The sequence below is a fragment of the Anabas testudineus genome, chromosome 3 (genome assembly GCF_900324465.2).
Source record: "Anabas testudineus chromosome 3, fAnaTes1.2, whole genome shotgun sequence".
In the NCBI taxonomy this organism is placed as follows: Eukaryota; Metazoa; Chordata; class Actinopteri; order Anabantiformes; family Anabantidae; genus Anabas; species Anabas testudineus.
The window spans coordinates 5,297,299-5,312,796 of record NC_046612.1 but is presented as its reverse complement, the minus strand read 5'-3'; the positions used below and the strand labels follow the sequence as shown (position 1 = coordinate 5,312,796).

Genomic DNA, 15,498 nt, shown 5'->3' with positions numbered 1-15,498 from the left:
CACATTTCCAATATAGCTGGCACATAGTTTCAGGGCATTTTAGCACTATTAAAAATGTAATCAGATGTGTTTATTCAATCTGCTGTGCTGTGCTGTGGGAGGAGATTCAGGATTATGGAGTGGTGTCTTTGTCCCGGTAGGATTAACGCTCCGTAAGGAGATCACAACATTAATATTCCTACACACTGCGTAGATACGGACAGACAGAGTGAAATAGAGTACTATTACTAGACTATATTACAGCACTTTAGATGCACAGCATGGAACCTTTTCTATTTTTAATTCATCATTCTAATTTTAGCTTGAATTCAGATCCATGCAATCGTGTGTATTAAAAAGCGAGTATTAAAATGCATATAGACACTTGCATGTTGCATAATTAGTCACTGATCAATTGAGGGCAGATGACATATTAAATTCTTTATTGATATTGAAAAATAAATGATTGTTCATTTCCAGAATATTTATACCAAAGTCTTAATTCTAAAATAATTTCCTTTCAGTTTAGGAAGTTAGGAATTTTATCTCTACATAAAAACGACAAAATCAATAGGAGATCAACAAATCAGTTGTGCTTATAAAAACATTTACTACACTATTAAAAAAAAGAACATATCAGGCCCAAAGTGGCCACAATGAACAATAGAAAGACTATTGATTTTCAGTTTACAAAAGTCTCAAACACTTGTCTTTCAGCAACACAGACCCAACCAGGCCTACAGCAAAACAAACAATAATATACTTGGCAAACATCAGACCACATTAGTGTAGCGATTTAACATTAGACACTAACTCTATTTTGATTTTAATAATGCTCAAAATGCTGAAAAAGCATTTAGGTAGTAAGTAAAACCCAATCATCCCTGAAAAAAAAAAAAAAAAAAAAAAAATCACACTTAATAGGTACAAGTTTGCTATAAAATAAAGTCACCACATACACACAGACTAAAAGTCACCAGCTGAAAGGACACAAATACACATACAAAGACTTGTCTGCCTGCCCACCTTATCCTGAACTTACCACGATGTCCCCTGCTGTGCCCTGGAAAACACACTGTGCACTGTCAGACTCGTCTACTATGAAGGGTCAGGGAGGGACGTAATTAAATTAAAGCACTGCGTAGTAGTGAGTGTGTGTCCTGGATTTTGGAGGATATAAAAAGAACCATGCACTTAAAGGTGATTTTTTTTTTCAAGTACTTGTCACAGCTAGCCAAATATTTTCACACTGCACTGATAGTGCAAGATCATTCCAGCATTAATTGTGAAGCCTGAGAGAAATACATCTATTGATAGTGTGTGTTACAGTACAGTTGAGTAGTAAACAAAAAGCACATTTGTTTCTGTATGCGAGTGTAAAAGTAGAGCTGCAGTGTGTGTGATTTATGAAAGAGGTGGGTAATAAACTGGTGTATTATGGTCACACACACTGAGGTCAGATCCCTTGTTTCCTAAATCTCCCTCAGATTTCTGTTTCTCACAATCCAAGAGGGTGAAGTCGGGGTCGAAACAGATCTCAATCTGTCCCAAAGACTGGAAATCAGCATTCTGTAAAAATAAATAAATAAATAAAAATAAACACAAAGAAAAGAAAAGCAATTAATAAATACACTCATTGCTATACCTGAGAAAAACATGAATGGAAAATAGAAGTAGTTATTCATGACTGGATAACTTTATTAGGTGTTTATACCTTTGACTGATGGACACACTGGATCTTACACTTGACGCCGTAGAAGTTGTCTATGACTTGTTCAATTTGTGAAAACTACAAACACAAAACACACACATACCATGAGGCAACAGATGTCACCTAATTATTAACAGGCAATTTTACGCCGCAGATTATTCCTTACACACACATTTCTACACAACAAATTGATGTTAAAAGATAAACAGACTTACTGAGTAGTAATTCTTTGATGGGACGATGCCAGACTTTGTCAGGAGGCTACAAAAAAGAAAGAAACAGATTTCCATTTAACACCTACACTGATTCTTTCAGCTAATGAAGATGGGTCTAAAGGTATGGAGACATAATATGGCACTCCACATGTTGTTTTAATACTGTTTTTAAGTCCACTACTACTAAATTTAATAAGACATAAATCACAGCAAAATTTGTTTCTTCCATCTTCAAACACATTTAACTCATTAACACAGTTATTGTAGGTCTTATTCATGTTAATATGAAAATGTGTTTACACACACAGGTTAACATGACTGTACATGTGTGTGTTTGTTTAAGGTCTTGGTTAGTTGCCATAAATGTGCAGCATTATTATGCATCATGAAAATCAAGACAACACTAAAGCTAGAAAATGAGGCGCTGTTTGTGTATGTGTGGATCTACATGTTCTGTACCCATTCAGATCCACTTTGTGGTACAGTTCCAGGGCCTTGCTGAAGTATTTATGTTGACTATTCAGAGAAGCTGCTTTGGCCGCACACGTGCCGTGTTTATGCCACTCGTACTTCCTGTTAAAACAAACAGACAAACTAGTGTTTAAGCCAACAATACGAATATTAAAATATAATAAGAACTATAGAATCCTTTCTGGTATGACTGATTTTTAAGATTATGAATCATCTGTGCTGATCAGTTTTATTTATTGGTGCGGTCGATGACGTTGACAGTGCTGCTCCAAAACAACGTCCAGCTGTTGTCTAGAGGGGAGGTCCTGAAACAGTTTGTGCTTGTGCAGAACATGTGAAAAGCTTCCTGCATTGCAAAGGCCAGACCAATTCAGACAGGAAGATTCCAACTGTCGGCATAATTTACGCTTCATTGTGGACATGACCAGAGGTAAAAATGGGTTGAAGTGCACCAGTGCTGAATAGGAATAGGAACGACTGATACAATACCAGAATCCAGTGGACGAGGGGTGCTCCAAGTCAGGCCAGCTTTTCTTCATGTCTGGAAGTAGGTCCTAATAACACACACCAAAAGAGAGATTTGTTATATATAGGACTAATTTGTACATTGACTGGTGAAGGGGTGTTGGCTACTTTTTTGACCCATCTGACCCGTGGTATACCTGTATTTCTGAGGCGTTGAAATGCCATGATGAATTACAAAAAGCCCCTGTGTCTGGCCTAGAAAACAAACATTTGTAATGTTAGATATCACACAGGTTAACATGATGTAGTAAAGGTTTTTAGATGGAACATTTACTCTAAATCATTTCAAAGTAATACCTAACAACATTTGCAATGTTGATGATATAAACTCGCTCTGATTAAAAACAGACACAGACAAACTTACCAGAGTCCATGTAATGTCCAGTAGCTGATGTTAGAATGACAGTGTTGCATCTGAAACAAATAAAACTCAGTATATTAATACCATCTTGACAAATAAACCCAGCACTTTTTATATTATTTGTGATCAATGTTCCTTAAGCCTCAAGTGGCCAAAAATCTGATCTGATACTTTGATTATAGGGAAAAAGAATTAGCAGCACTAAATATCATAAGCTGTGACTACCAGGGTTGAGGTTTACTCAATAGCTGACCTAAGCAAGCTTCTATCCCCACTCTGGAATGTCACACTGGGTATGCCCTAATCCCATCTACTCTTTTTTTAGAAATCTGGATTTACAAAACAAATATTAGTAAACATTCATGCAATAACCAACCTATTAAATAAAAGATATGGCTGCCATTAAAATGTGTACATCCAACATCTGAACATTTACATCAATAGGTATTAATAGGCATTTGTCAAACTTGTCTGTAAACATACAGTTAGGTAGAAGAAATCACATAACTGCAAGTCCACCTGAATAAACCGCCTGATCCAGCTGAGCCACCATCATCTGACTCTGATGTCACTTCAAATGACAGTGGCTTTAAAAACACGTTTTGCTACTTCCTCACTTTACATTGCTATTATGTCTTGTGTGGTGGGAACTAAGACACATTGAAAGCACACAAGTGAACATGTGAATGCAATTAAGGGAACTGAGATGTATTCAGTGTTGCATGGAAGGGGGAACTGTGGAAATTTTGTGCCGTTTGGAGTATAGGATCTAAAAATGTACATTTATTGTAATTTCTTTCTCAAAATGCCATAACATAAGCTTCTTTCTTCAAAAGCAAATGAGACACAGAACCAGAAAATTCTTATACCAAGACCACAATGTTGCTAAATCAGCCATGTTATGAAAAAGTTTGTATCAGCAAAAAAAGGGTGGTCAAAAAGAACAAAATACGGGAAATATGGGATGTATGTTTTGTGCAAAGACTTCTGGAACAATTAAAATCGCATACTCAACAAAGCCACAAAGCCAGTCTCATGACTCAATAACCTAACAGAAACTGACATCACATGATGTTGAAGGATTTTGAGTGGTGCACATATAGCTAACATAGTCTAGGGTGGATCTAACCACCAGACATAATGCAATGGGATTCATATTGGGAAACTGGATTCTTATTTTAGAATAAGGAATGTTTATTGCTCTTTCTGGTTTGAATCCATAGAACTACACACAGGCCTTTTTGTGTCAAGTATATTTTTCTTATGTAAAAAGAATTAACTGCATCTTTTACAAGGTCAAAATGGAAAAAATTATAATAAAGGCAGAAGGACACTCACAGAACAGAAGGTGCTGGGCCACTGCTGGGTCAGGATCAGTTTGGTCCACATTTGTCTGAAATACAACCACATACAGTACATTAGTTACTTGAGTTTGTTTAATTGGAATCTATTTAGAGCTACTACAGGTCTTAAATTAAAAACGTACATGTCGATATAAGTTGCAGGGTTTAGACCATCTACCATTATATTTATTTATAGTATAGTTATATTTTGTGCTGTACTTACGGAGATGAAATCACAAAGGCAGATGACTGCAGTGCTGCCATGAAGAGCAGAAAAGAGACATAGGGCCTCATGTCTGACAAAATAAGATACATAAAATTGTCAATAAACAGCTGAATATGTATATGAACATCTTATCCCAACCACCCGCCACATGGAGGCCTGTCTGGACATAGGAGCATGTTCAGGAAGTGCTCCATCACAGATCCTTTCTCCCACTAACCATTAAACTGTACAACCTTATTTGATCTTGCTGTAACAGGCAAAACTACTTCCCTCTGGGATTAATAAAGTTTTTTGAATCTTAAATATCCCCATTAAACAGCTTGCAGAGTGTGAAGCAGTAATTAGTAAATGCATTTGTGTCTTTGGCGATTTTCTTCAATACAAGTTTGATGTTTGAGTGGTTCACTAAGCAAAGAGAACAGGCGTGTGCATACAGGGAATGTGAAAGAGAAAAACAGGTAGTGGCTTTGAATCTAGGAAATCAGTGGTAAAGAAAACCTCATGTGACTAGTTTATTAGCCAACTGCTGACCCAGCAATATCCTTCCCTACACAGATAATAACCTGACATAAAACGCAGCTCAACAAACAGAACATTATCTATAACTCTCAAAATGTGCCAGTAGGCTAATGATTCAGCTCATGATGGAAATGAGAAACACCAACAAACCAACCAAGTAACTACTTCTACAACTTCCTAGACAAGTGACAGCTCTCTTCTGCATTTTAGGTCACAATGCAGCAACTTTTGGAAAACAAAAACACATTAAAACTCTCGATATGTTAATTGATTAATAAAGTTTTAAAAGACGATTGAACGACGACCCTTTTTCCTAGTGGGTCAAGCGGAATAGATTTGGACTGTAAACTATGTTAAACTAACAAAAACTGTTAATGGTAAACACTTTTCTTTAGTTCACTTTATAATCTAAGTGTCGCTCTAACTCACCTGTTTAACGAACCCTTTCACCCACCAACATAGCGTTAGCTCATGTTAGCTAACAGAGCTATAAACTAACAAGCAAACAAAAACAAACGAGCGCAAAACTCGTCGCTACTCGGATGTTAAACATTAGCAAGCTAACGTTGTATTTAAACTGGTCTCACCTGCTGAATCAGTGGAAACGACGTCGTGTTTGTGGTCCACACGGAACACTTAAAGAACCAACTTAAAGAAGATAACTTAGTTAGCACGTTAGCTCGGCGCGCTCCGTTGTTTATGTTCTCAGCCACTGCACTACCTGCCCGTCTGCTCAGCCAATCACAAGCGCCGCACACGCCTTGCGTCATCACGTGATAGACGTGGGAGGTTGTTTCATTTATTGCCCGGATCCCACCAGCTGCTCCTGGTCCTGGTCCTGGACTGTCGTAATGGTCCGGAGTTCTTTAAATGAAGCCTGAAACCATGCTCCTTTTTTTAAAAAAAGCTTGTATTTCAATGTACATTACAATCTCATTTATTTTCACTAAATTTAAAACAGTTCTTGTTGTATTTATGTCACGTTAAAGAAACGTCATGACCTTTGTCGAGTAGCTCCGGGACGCAGAAGACAAATAATGAAACACCACCACACCTACATTCATAGGTTACATTCTGTTAAACAGTTTTAATGAGAGAGGTGAAAACAGCTGATTCAAAATCTAAACAGATTCACTGTCACTCACTGTCTTCACCAAACAAAACGTAAAAACTGACAATAAGTTGTTGCTAACTGTAAAAGTGCATTTGCTGGATTGAATAGTGAAGACAGGACTGATTTGTATAGTTATACTATAGTTAATATACTGCGTATCTCTATTTTCAGTCGCTGCCTTTAGTGCTTCTTCATTTTTTGCTGTTCTTCATAAATTCTGTGCAACAGAACATGTGACCTAAATAGAGGCTTATAAAACCAAACTACAAAACACTGTAAAATGCATATCTACCTCACATTCTTCAGCTGAAGACAAATCAGTCAGACATTCACTTTGTAAAATGCTGTGAGCTAACAATTCATAATTTAAAGTTAATAGGACAGGCCTAACTTATTAAATGTGCAAAGTGCCCAGGGGTTTCTTTTAAATAATGACTCATTATAAGCTGAAGTGTAAGATTAAGCGTGGCAGGGGAGTCAGAATGAGAGACTAATTCATCTTGCTCTGTCTCCAGGGACTGCAATGTCAAAAAGCGTCGCTTGGAATAGTCATATAGTCAATTTCATATTATCCACGTGGAAGACTGATCATACAACAAAAGTGTACAGCAACATAAAAAGTTTTTTGATACTGAACGTCAGTTTGCTGAAAATGTTATTAATACAGAGTCCTATCTTACCAGCATCTCACCGTCAGTCAGTCAACACCATATTGCACTGGGCTTTGATTAGATTTGATCAGAGTGTACTACCACATGACCAACAGAGGGCTCTTTTCAACTACAGACATACATCTGAATAAAGCTGATCAACCTTTTTGTATGACATTCTTAATTTATTAAGGATCAAAAGCTGAATAAGAGACAATGGTCCACAACATGCAAGCCCCTTCAAAACAAGAGGAACAGTAGGAAAGCAGAGAATCAGAGAAGGGATGAGTCAAAAACCTCTGGAGCAAAGTTTTATGCCTCAATGAGACCAAGATTAACCTCAACCAAAGTGATGAAAGTACAAAGCATCTGCTCATGATCCAAAAATGTCAAGTTCATCTGTGAAGCACCGTGAAGGTAGTGTCAGTGGCTATTTACAGAGAAATGCATCAAAGAACTTATAACTTCACATGTAAAGGTGTAAATACCATCAAACAAAAGCTGAATTTATAAACCTTCATCTGTTATGTTTGATCTTATACCTAAATGTCTTCAGTGTAAAGAAAAATACAAACTGACTCTTAACTCATGCTTCTAATAATCATTGCTTTTCTAATTTAATTCAATGTTTTCTATTAATATATGACATTATTATTATTTAATTTTGCTCTTGTACAATTAAAGTAAATTAAACAATCCAATACCATGTCAGTAGCTAGGTGATGAGGATGAGGTGTTCTAAGTTTTAATGAAATCATCTGACACTTTTTGGCTCTTCTTCTTGGTTGCTCTCTTTCACACTTTTCTGTCTGTCAGCATCAGTCACACATTACGCACTCCTCCCAAATCCCCCACCGTGCCACTCTCTCTCTTTCCTTTTCTCAAATGTAACGCCATGTTTTCTCATCATATGATTTCGCCTCAGAGGTAAAATGTGTTTCGCAGCTCTTCCACTGTGTCAGGAATAGTCTAGCTGTAACTGTAGCTAGTTTTATAAATAGGTCCTGGCCAAAGTTCAGCCTGCGACACTGCCTCAAGATGCTTCTAAGTTCAGAGGGAGAAAGATCTCAGTACTGGCTAAATTACAGCTAGATTGAAATGTTTATTATTATAATTAAATAGCTTTATACTGTAGATATATTTAAAATTCTACATTTGACGGTGCATGCTTTATGAAACACTGTCTAAAATGTGTTTTATTTATTTAACACTAGCATTGTACAGTAGTGTGAAAGAAATAAACACAACCTGCTCACTGTTTAAAATGGTACTTGAGATAACTCACTGTATTGATGCCTATTACTACAAAGCTAAAAATGCAGCTTGTACATGTGTGGCACTGCCCCCATAACATCATCATGGTCAGATTCTCTGCATTGTTTAGATCAGCTGACATACTTGAGTTGCCAAGTTTTTTTTGCATCAGCAAACACTTCCAATAAATCTCTAATGGGTAAACTCTGCTAATCAAATAGTTCACTGGTTCCAATGGTCCTCAGTCTTGAAGGATACTGGTTATATATAGGCAGCTCTCTTTCCTTATAAGGCCTCAAGGAGAGGCAGGTGGGGGTCGGTTGGAGACGGGTGGTGGTTTTGTTGGCCTGGTACTTGGTTTGGGCTGTCTCCCTGTGGATTCAGGCTGACAACCGAAGTCGCTGCAAAGTTAATCTCTAGGGGTAAGAAAAACATTTTTTAAAAACGGTTTCTGTTGCCATTCTCTCTGTATCCACAGCTTTTTCTTTGACCTCTGTTTCCAACCTAAGTGCAGCAGGTGTGGTCAGTGGGATGGAGATCTAGAGAGCTGATTAGGCATGACCATGGGTGCTAACCAGAGCTGAACATACTCAAATGATGAATGGGAGGATGTATGAAATGTGAATGATGTGCTGCACTTCACTTTAGAGTAAATTAGTTGAATCTTTTGAGGACAGTGACCATAATGATCTTGTCTGGGAGATGAGAGATGGACAACAAAGCTGTATTTATCATAGTAACAGTAGTAACTTATTGGATACAATGGACTGACATGAAGGTCAGATTTGGAAGGGATGCTTGGAATTGTTTCTGTGGACATGTTGCTGTTATTTGTCTCTGGGACTTTTATTTTGTTAACTTCAATTATGCATTACCTTAAGCTCAAGTTCACTAATAAACATTTGATCCCTAATAAACACATTTACAAGATAAACTAGATAGTGTCATTCTGTTGTATTAACCTTGCAGTGCATCTGTACAGCAATGGTTCTTAATCAAGCGACAGGATTTCGGGAGGTTTGTACGGTTATGGTTGACAGTTTTAGAAGTTTACTGTTACAGACGAACAGGCTCAGGTGTCATTTGGCAGGCATTCATGCTGTTACAGTACTGGCAGGACTGACAGGGGCAGAGGACAGCCACTGGGGTGTAAGACTTCTGGGACTAGAATATGGCATGCCTGAAGTGACCACTTGCCTTTGGGCAGCTGAGTTTTATTTGGAGGGACTGCATCTTCCCGTGCCTTTCGATTTTATGTTTAATTGTAAAGCATTAAAAAAAAAATCACCTCTTTACAGTGTTGGCACGCAGCTTAATAAACAGTTTTGGGGCAGTAGAAGTGAGTGAAACAAAGGATTTACTAACAGATATGGTGACCAAGCATCTGGTGTTTGTGTTTCCAAGCCGTGGGAGGAAGAATGTCTCTACCAGTGCAGCATATCTGAGTAGCTTTCAGTATGAGGTTGGGCCGGGAAAACTGCTTCATGTTTCATCTGACCTTATTTCTGGTCTCTGAGGATGTAGGTGATGTCAGGCAATTATGTACCACTATGTGCACATGATGTAAGACAAAGTTATGCTTTTTCTTTCATGTCTGTACCTTAGGACATGTTTATCTCAGACATTGGCCTGTTTAGAAACAACACAAGTAATTGGCAAAGTGAAAACTACTTTTGGTAAATGCCAATATTATAGTCTAACAATTAATGCATTTATCTGAATATCTATTCGGTGCTGATGTCTCCTACCTAACACTAAGTGGAAATTCACATCATTAACACACAAAAAAATAATTATTATTGTCCACAAAAGTTTCAGGCCATATCAGCAGTTGGTCTTGATGATGTGGATCCTACATTTTGCAAATGCATGAATTCTGTGAAGTACTCTGATCATGAAGGATGCACTTTCTCACATCGCTGATTTGTGAGACTGTGCAAAGGAGAGATTTCATTTGTTGATTGAGAGATTTAGTTTTTTTCCATTAGACGTCTGTGAAGAGCAGTGAGACAACGACTATCTCACTGCTATTGTTGATGACATGTTGAAGAAACTTAACTGTCAGTGATATGAATGTGTGGCAGTGTTCTTTCCTTTTATGTTCCTCTTTTGTGTGTGCATAACACTGATAATACCATCATCATGTGAAATCACTATCCACTATCACTATCCTACGTCAAATAACTTCTTTATGGTAACTTATTATTGTTTCAATTACTTTAAAGTGAGAAATAACAGTATTTATAGTGCAGGACTGCTCAAAATTACTGTAAATAAATATGCTTTAACTACTACTGCTAAATTTAAAGCTGCAGAATTGTTAGACGACAGTGAGTCCTGTTCATTTACTTTATATTACTGGTTTAACAATAGTCTACATCCATTTCTTGTGTGTTTGTGTTAATAAAAATCCAGGGAAAGACAGGGTTGACAGAAGTCCCACGTGCTCCTCTGCATATAATAATAATAATAATAACAATCATCATCATCATCATCTCCTATTGTAGCCCTAGTGATTGTGCATTTCTGTGATGGTATCAGTGTGTTGCTGGTCTGACTTGAACATGAGGATCTGCTGTACTTTGTCATGGTGTGTCTTCGTGTGTTGCTGGTCCAACAGGTCCGTGTCTACGTTGTCACCATGTCAGTGTGGATCAAACGCGGGAATTACAACCATGAATTCCATCACAAACAGAGCCAATATGTGGTTAAAGAATACAGCAGGTATATGGATACACTAATGCAGCAGTAATGATGACTAAAACATGACGCTTACGTAGTAGTTTGATAGTTCTAATATCATTACTAACAGTAACGATGAGTAAAATGAGCTCAAAGAGATAAAAACACAGACTAATCTAAACTAGTAAGATTAACATTAAGATAACATCAAGACTAAACTAGTTAAGCTTTCACAATTTCCCAGGTTCATCTTCAAAATTCATCTTAGGGATTGTGACAGTTATTGATTATATAAAAGTTAAAGTTGATGATTTAATGTGCTTCACTAACTGTAGTGGTGCAGCTCTGTGAGCCTGTCGACAAGCTATTTGACTGGGTTCAGAGTAGGAAGTGAAACTTCCTGAGAAGTTAATACTAAGCTTTTTTTCTTAGTAGTACACTGACAGTGATTCATTGTGTGTTTACATTTTATACATACAAATACATCCATACATATATATGATACAAATTACAGGTAGCTCGTTCTATGAAAAATAACATCTTTTGCTGTTGCATTTATTTCACATTCTGCACCAATTAGTACGTTTGCAGTGTTCACGTGTTTGTGTGTGTAGTTTAAAGACCACCGACAGGTATTTATGTGTAATGTGGTTCATGTTCCACTTCCAAAATCTTGTGCTGATCTTTTTTTTAATTGCTTCTTTTTTATTTATGCCAACAAAATTCAAGTCTAAACTTGGTTAAGTGAGGACGACTTAAAGTGTTGGACTCTTTTTATTAACCTTGCTCAATAACAACTTCTTTTCTAACTGATTACTTTAGTAATATTTTGAACTCACATAAGACTGAAGCTTGTTGTGTGTCCAACTAACTATATACAACTTCAAATATGCTGAATCTAGATAATAAAACATACAGAGTCTGTTCTTTTCATGCAGGTTTTTACCCAATATCCTCCTTAGCACACTTTCATAAAAGTAGAACAAATTCACAAATCCCACAAGCTGTCATATCCCTGGTAACCTGGTATCCAACACAATAACTCTGAAGGATAGCCTCGCCTTCCTCTCATTGTGCAATACTGCTGCTCCTGCCCAGTCTCATCACAATGGAAGACCAGCTCATCAACTACCTCATCTGCCTCTGCCAACTTTCAGGATCCTCTTGACTCTCCGGCCTCCTGGACATTATGCTTATATTTTCTCCTGGCAGTGGTGGATTGACTGCTGGCCTGAACACTTAATGGACAACAGTGATGAGGGACAGACGCTCAGAGAGCTTTGCCCCACTGGCTGTGTTTCTCCAGCACTCAGGCAATAGGCCAGTAGGCACAACGGCACAGTCTCCTATGGATAGAGCTTTCATTGTATGCTCAATTTTGTATTGGGCTATGTGCAAAATTATTGTGAATGATTCAAATTTCTTGTCCGTGCCTTAAACAGCTGCGGCAGTCGCAATGATGAGTTGCTGGCCAGCAGGTTCTTACAAAGGCAGGTCATATCCATTAGTAAGTTCAAGTATTTATTTGCAGAGATATTGGAAGTTTGATCACCATCTTTTTCACACCTCTTTTCATTTTCATTACCCACCGATTTACAACTATGTCCTCAGTGGTTAGAACTGCCCAGACACCACAAGCTCAGACTGCCACCTCTTTAACAAAAGATGGATAGTGAAACCCTGTAATGCACTCTCTTCACAGCTTCTCTTCATGGTGTTGAAACCATCGCATGTCTACCACATGAGCCCCATTAAGAAAATTCTTTGAGTTTGAGTCAGATCGTAGGCGAGAGTGTAAGGATCATGCTGTATCAGGGAAGCTGTACTTTCCTGTCCCTACTTAGTAGATGCATCAAAAAGGGTTTATATTTTTTGTAATTTAATTCTTATTCAGACAGATAACCTCTAAAAGTTGTCACAGTTCCACCTGAATGGGAGGTTGGGATACATCAGCCCATGTGCCAGCAAGTCCTGGGTGGGTTTGGTGGATCAGTTTGCATTTTTCTGCAGACAACAGCGGGCAGACCTTTAGAGTTCGCTCACTGCTTCCAACTTTGCTCATAGGATTATAATACGCAACCTGCATTTTTCAGCTTTCTCCATTCAGTTATTTAAATGGGAAGAAACAATGGACAATTTCATTGGATTACCAGGCCTGTCAAGCTCTGGCTACAAACTGCATAGAGCACATGTCTAAGAGACAACATAAACCAACACACAACACAACGCCCATTCTGAAAGCTTGTTATTTAGCCTTGCAGATACCGAGATAACTGCTGTCTTACAATATTTGCAAACTTTGTAATTTTAAGTACAAAATGACATATATTTTTAAGAATGTACTCATTCTCTATTAACGAGTTAAACACAGTCTTCCTGAAAACTAACCTCCTGTTTGTATTTAGCGCTGAGGCAATGGAGGATAGATATGAACACAAAACCCATGCTCGGATCCAGGAAGTGGTAAGAACCCATTAAATTGATATGAAGTGGCAAGAAAACGTATGTCAACCTCACCTCATAAAATGCAATCCGATCTTCATCTAAGTCAAGAGTATTAACAAATACAATGTGGATGAAGATAATTATGACAAATTATTGCTGAAAACAATGAAATTCCAAGGTTCACATACTTTTTCTTGCCACTGTGTCTGTCAGTATACCCCAGTACATCTGAGGTTGTATTAGTACAGTGGTTGTTTAATGATGTGTGTGACAGGAGTTCATAATAATATATAATGATACTAATAATAGTTATTAGTTATTAGAGGACAGGGCATTAAGGAGAAGTGAGTGAGTAGTAACTATTATTTTGGTGTTTTGCTTTACCTTTCTAGGTAAGGACAAAGAGGCTGGACAAATATGTCCATGAGGAGCCCATGATCAGGGGACCGAAGTTCCTGGTCAGACTCAGATCCCATACCGTGTTTGAACACACTCCAGTCAAACTGTTCTGCACTGTTGAGGGTTTCCCCATGCCTGTTGTAAGTTGGTGAGTAACCTGGTCCTGGTGATGTAAAAGTTTATTATTAATGTAATTTTGTTCTATGAATTAAAAGTAAATTTGCAGTTAAGTGTAAAATAAAATTGAACTACTGTGTATTATAAAAATGAAGCTTGTGGCTCCATGTGTATTGATGTTATTTTAGGTATAGAGATGGTGTGATCCTGGACAAATCCTCTGGAAGGTACTTGGTTACATCCAAAGGTGGAATCCATTCTCTGGAGATCACAAGGTACAGCATATGTATGTCTTAAACATTTGAGTGTAAAGTTCCTAGAAGGGAGTGTCTGTTGTGATTTGGCACTAAATACATGAACTAAATTGTAATTTAATTAAATATGCAAACACCAGTTTTCAGGGAATATGAGCCACATTTGTGCCAACTGGAGACAGCAGTAACAATAAAAGAAACATCCCCCCACCCCTCATGCCGCCCCTTTATCATCCAATGAAAGCTTTTTTTGAGATTTGTCAGCTGATTAACTGTGTGGCTGCATGCTGGATATCAGACATTACTTCTCTCCCTCTAGTCTTTGGACGCTCAGCTGTTCACATGCTGATCTCAGTGCTACATGATACTCCAGGATTCTTCAGTCACCACTCTTTCCTTGGATCCCCCTCCAGCTCCTTGTGTCTCTTATATGCAGCACTAATGTACACACAGTTTAATCAACAATGACCTAACCCCAAATATTAGATTAATGTAAATTAAATCAGCTCCATGAGCCCAAAACAAGTTCTGTAGTTTTCTAGTTTTTCTTTTGAAAATGAATGTTATGTGTTTTAAAATTATAATGTAGCAGAAACATCAAGTTGCACCAGAGATATTTTGCATTCTACTGATTTATTCACTGCATTCTATTATGATTAAAGGTTAGAATGCATTTGGTGCTCTCCTACAGCTCCCTGCTACAACTTGCACCAATAACGTCATTTCCTGATTACATCAGCGAACACATTCTGCATGTGTTGAAATAACTGATGATACTGGTGTAATATGAGGTTAGTGATATATATACTAGCAAACATTTCAAAGTGCATCTGAAACATAGCTGACCAGATGCAGTTTCTGCAGCCTCCACATAGCCCTTCAACTGCAGTGCAGTAGGTTTCTGCAATGAGGCATGTAGGCATTTATGTGCATGTAATTCATATCTACCTCCAAATCTGTTTTTGCACTAAATCTACAGTAGCTTCTGTCTTTATGACTACATTTATATCTGTCATAAATTTTATTTCAAAAATATCTGTGGCCATTTAGAAACAAGAGAAGCGACAATAATCCCGTGACAAGTTTAAACAGGCTCCAAACCTCACAAGACATATTCTGATGAACGGTGACCTGCAACTCACTGAAGGGTTGATTACAAATAAAGGCTTTTTGTCAAAAGGTTCCACAAATGTTACTGATTATGATCAAAGAGAAGTATTATTGACTTGTATG

At 37.6% G+C, this 15,498-nt stretch overlaps 2 protein-coding genes across 2 annotated transcripts in view; one reads left to right on the top strand and one right to left on the bottom strand.

The window, feature by feature from the left end:
* Window positions 1-405: 405 nt before the first annotated feature.
* On the bottom strand, window positions 406-6,094 carry rnaset2 (ribonuclease T2). The gene is made up of 10 exons (XM_026379054.1): window positions 5,938-6,094; window positions 4,829-4,901; window positions 4,601-4,655; window positions 3,266-3,315; window positions 3,039-3,096; window positions 2,866-2,930; window positions 2,365-2,478; window positions 1,906-1,951; window positions 1,694-1,768; window positions 406-1,548 (listed from the first exon to the last, which is right to left on the bottom strand). The coding sequence occupies exons 2-10, from the start codon at window positions 4,897-4,899 to the stop codon at window positions 1,384-1,386; spliced, it is 699 nt and encodes a 232-aa protein (XP_026234839.1). The 5' UTR covers window positions 4,900-4,901; window positions 5,938-6,094; the 3' UTR covers window positions 406-1,383.
* Window positions 6,095-8,704: 2,610 nt separating this feature from the next.
* myom2b (myomesin 2b) overlaps window positions 8,705-15,498 on the top strand; it is a 28,134-nt gene continuing 21,340 nt past the window's right edge. Inside the window, exons 1-5 of the mRNA XM_026379184.1 lie at window positions 8,705-8,790; window positions 10,989-11,092; window positions 13,456-13,513; window positions 13,888-14,042; window positions 14,200-14,286. Coding sequence (XP_026234969.1) covers window positions 11,010-11,092; window positions 13,456-13,513; window positions 13,888-14,042; window positions 14,200-14,286 — 383 coding nt within the window. The 5' untranslated portion in view covers window positions 8,705-8,790; window positions 10,989-11,009. The remainder of the gene's footprint in view (window positions 8,791-10,988; window positions 11,093-13,455; window positions 13,514-13,887; window positions 14,043-14,199; window positions 14,287-15,498) is intronic.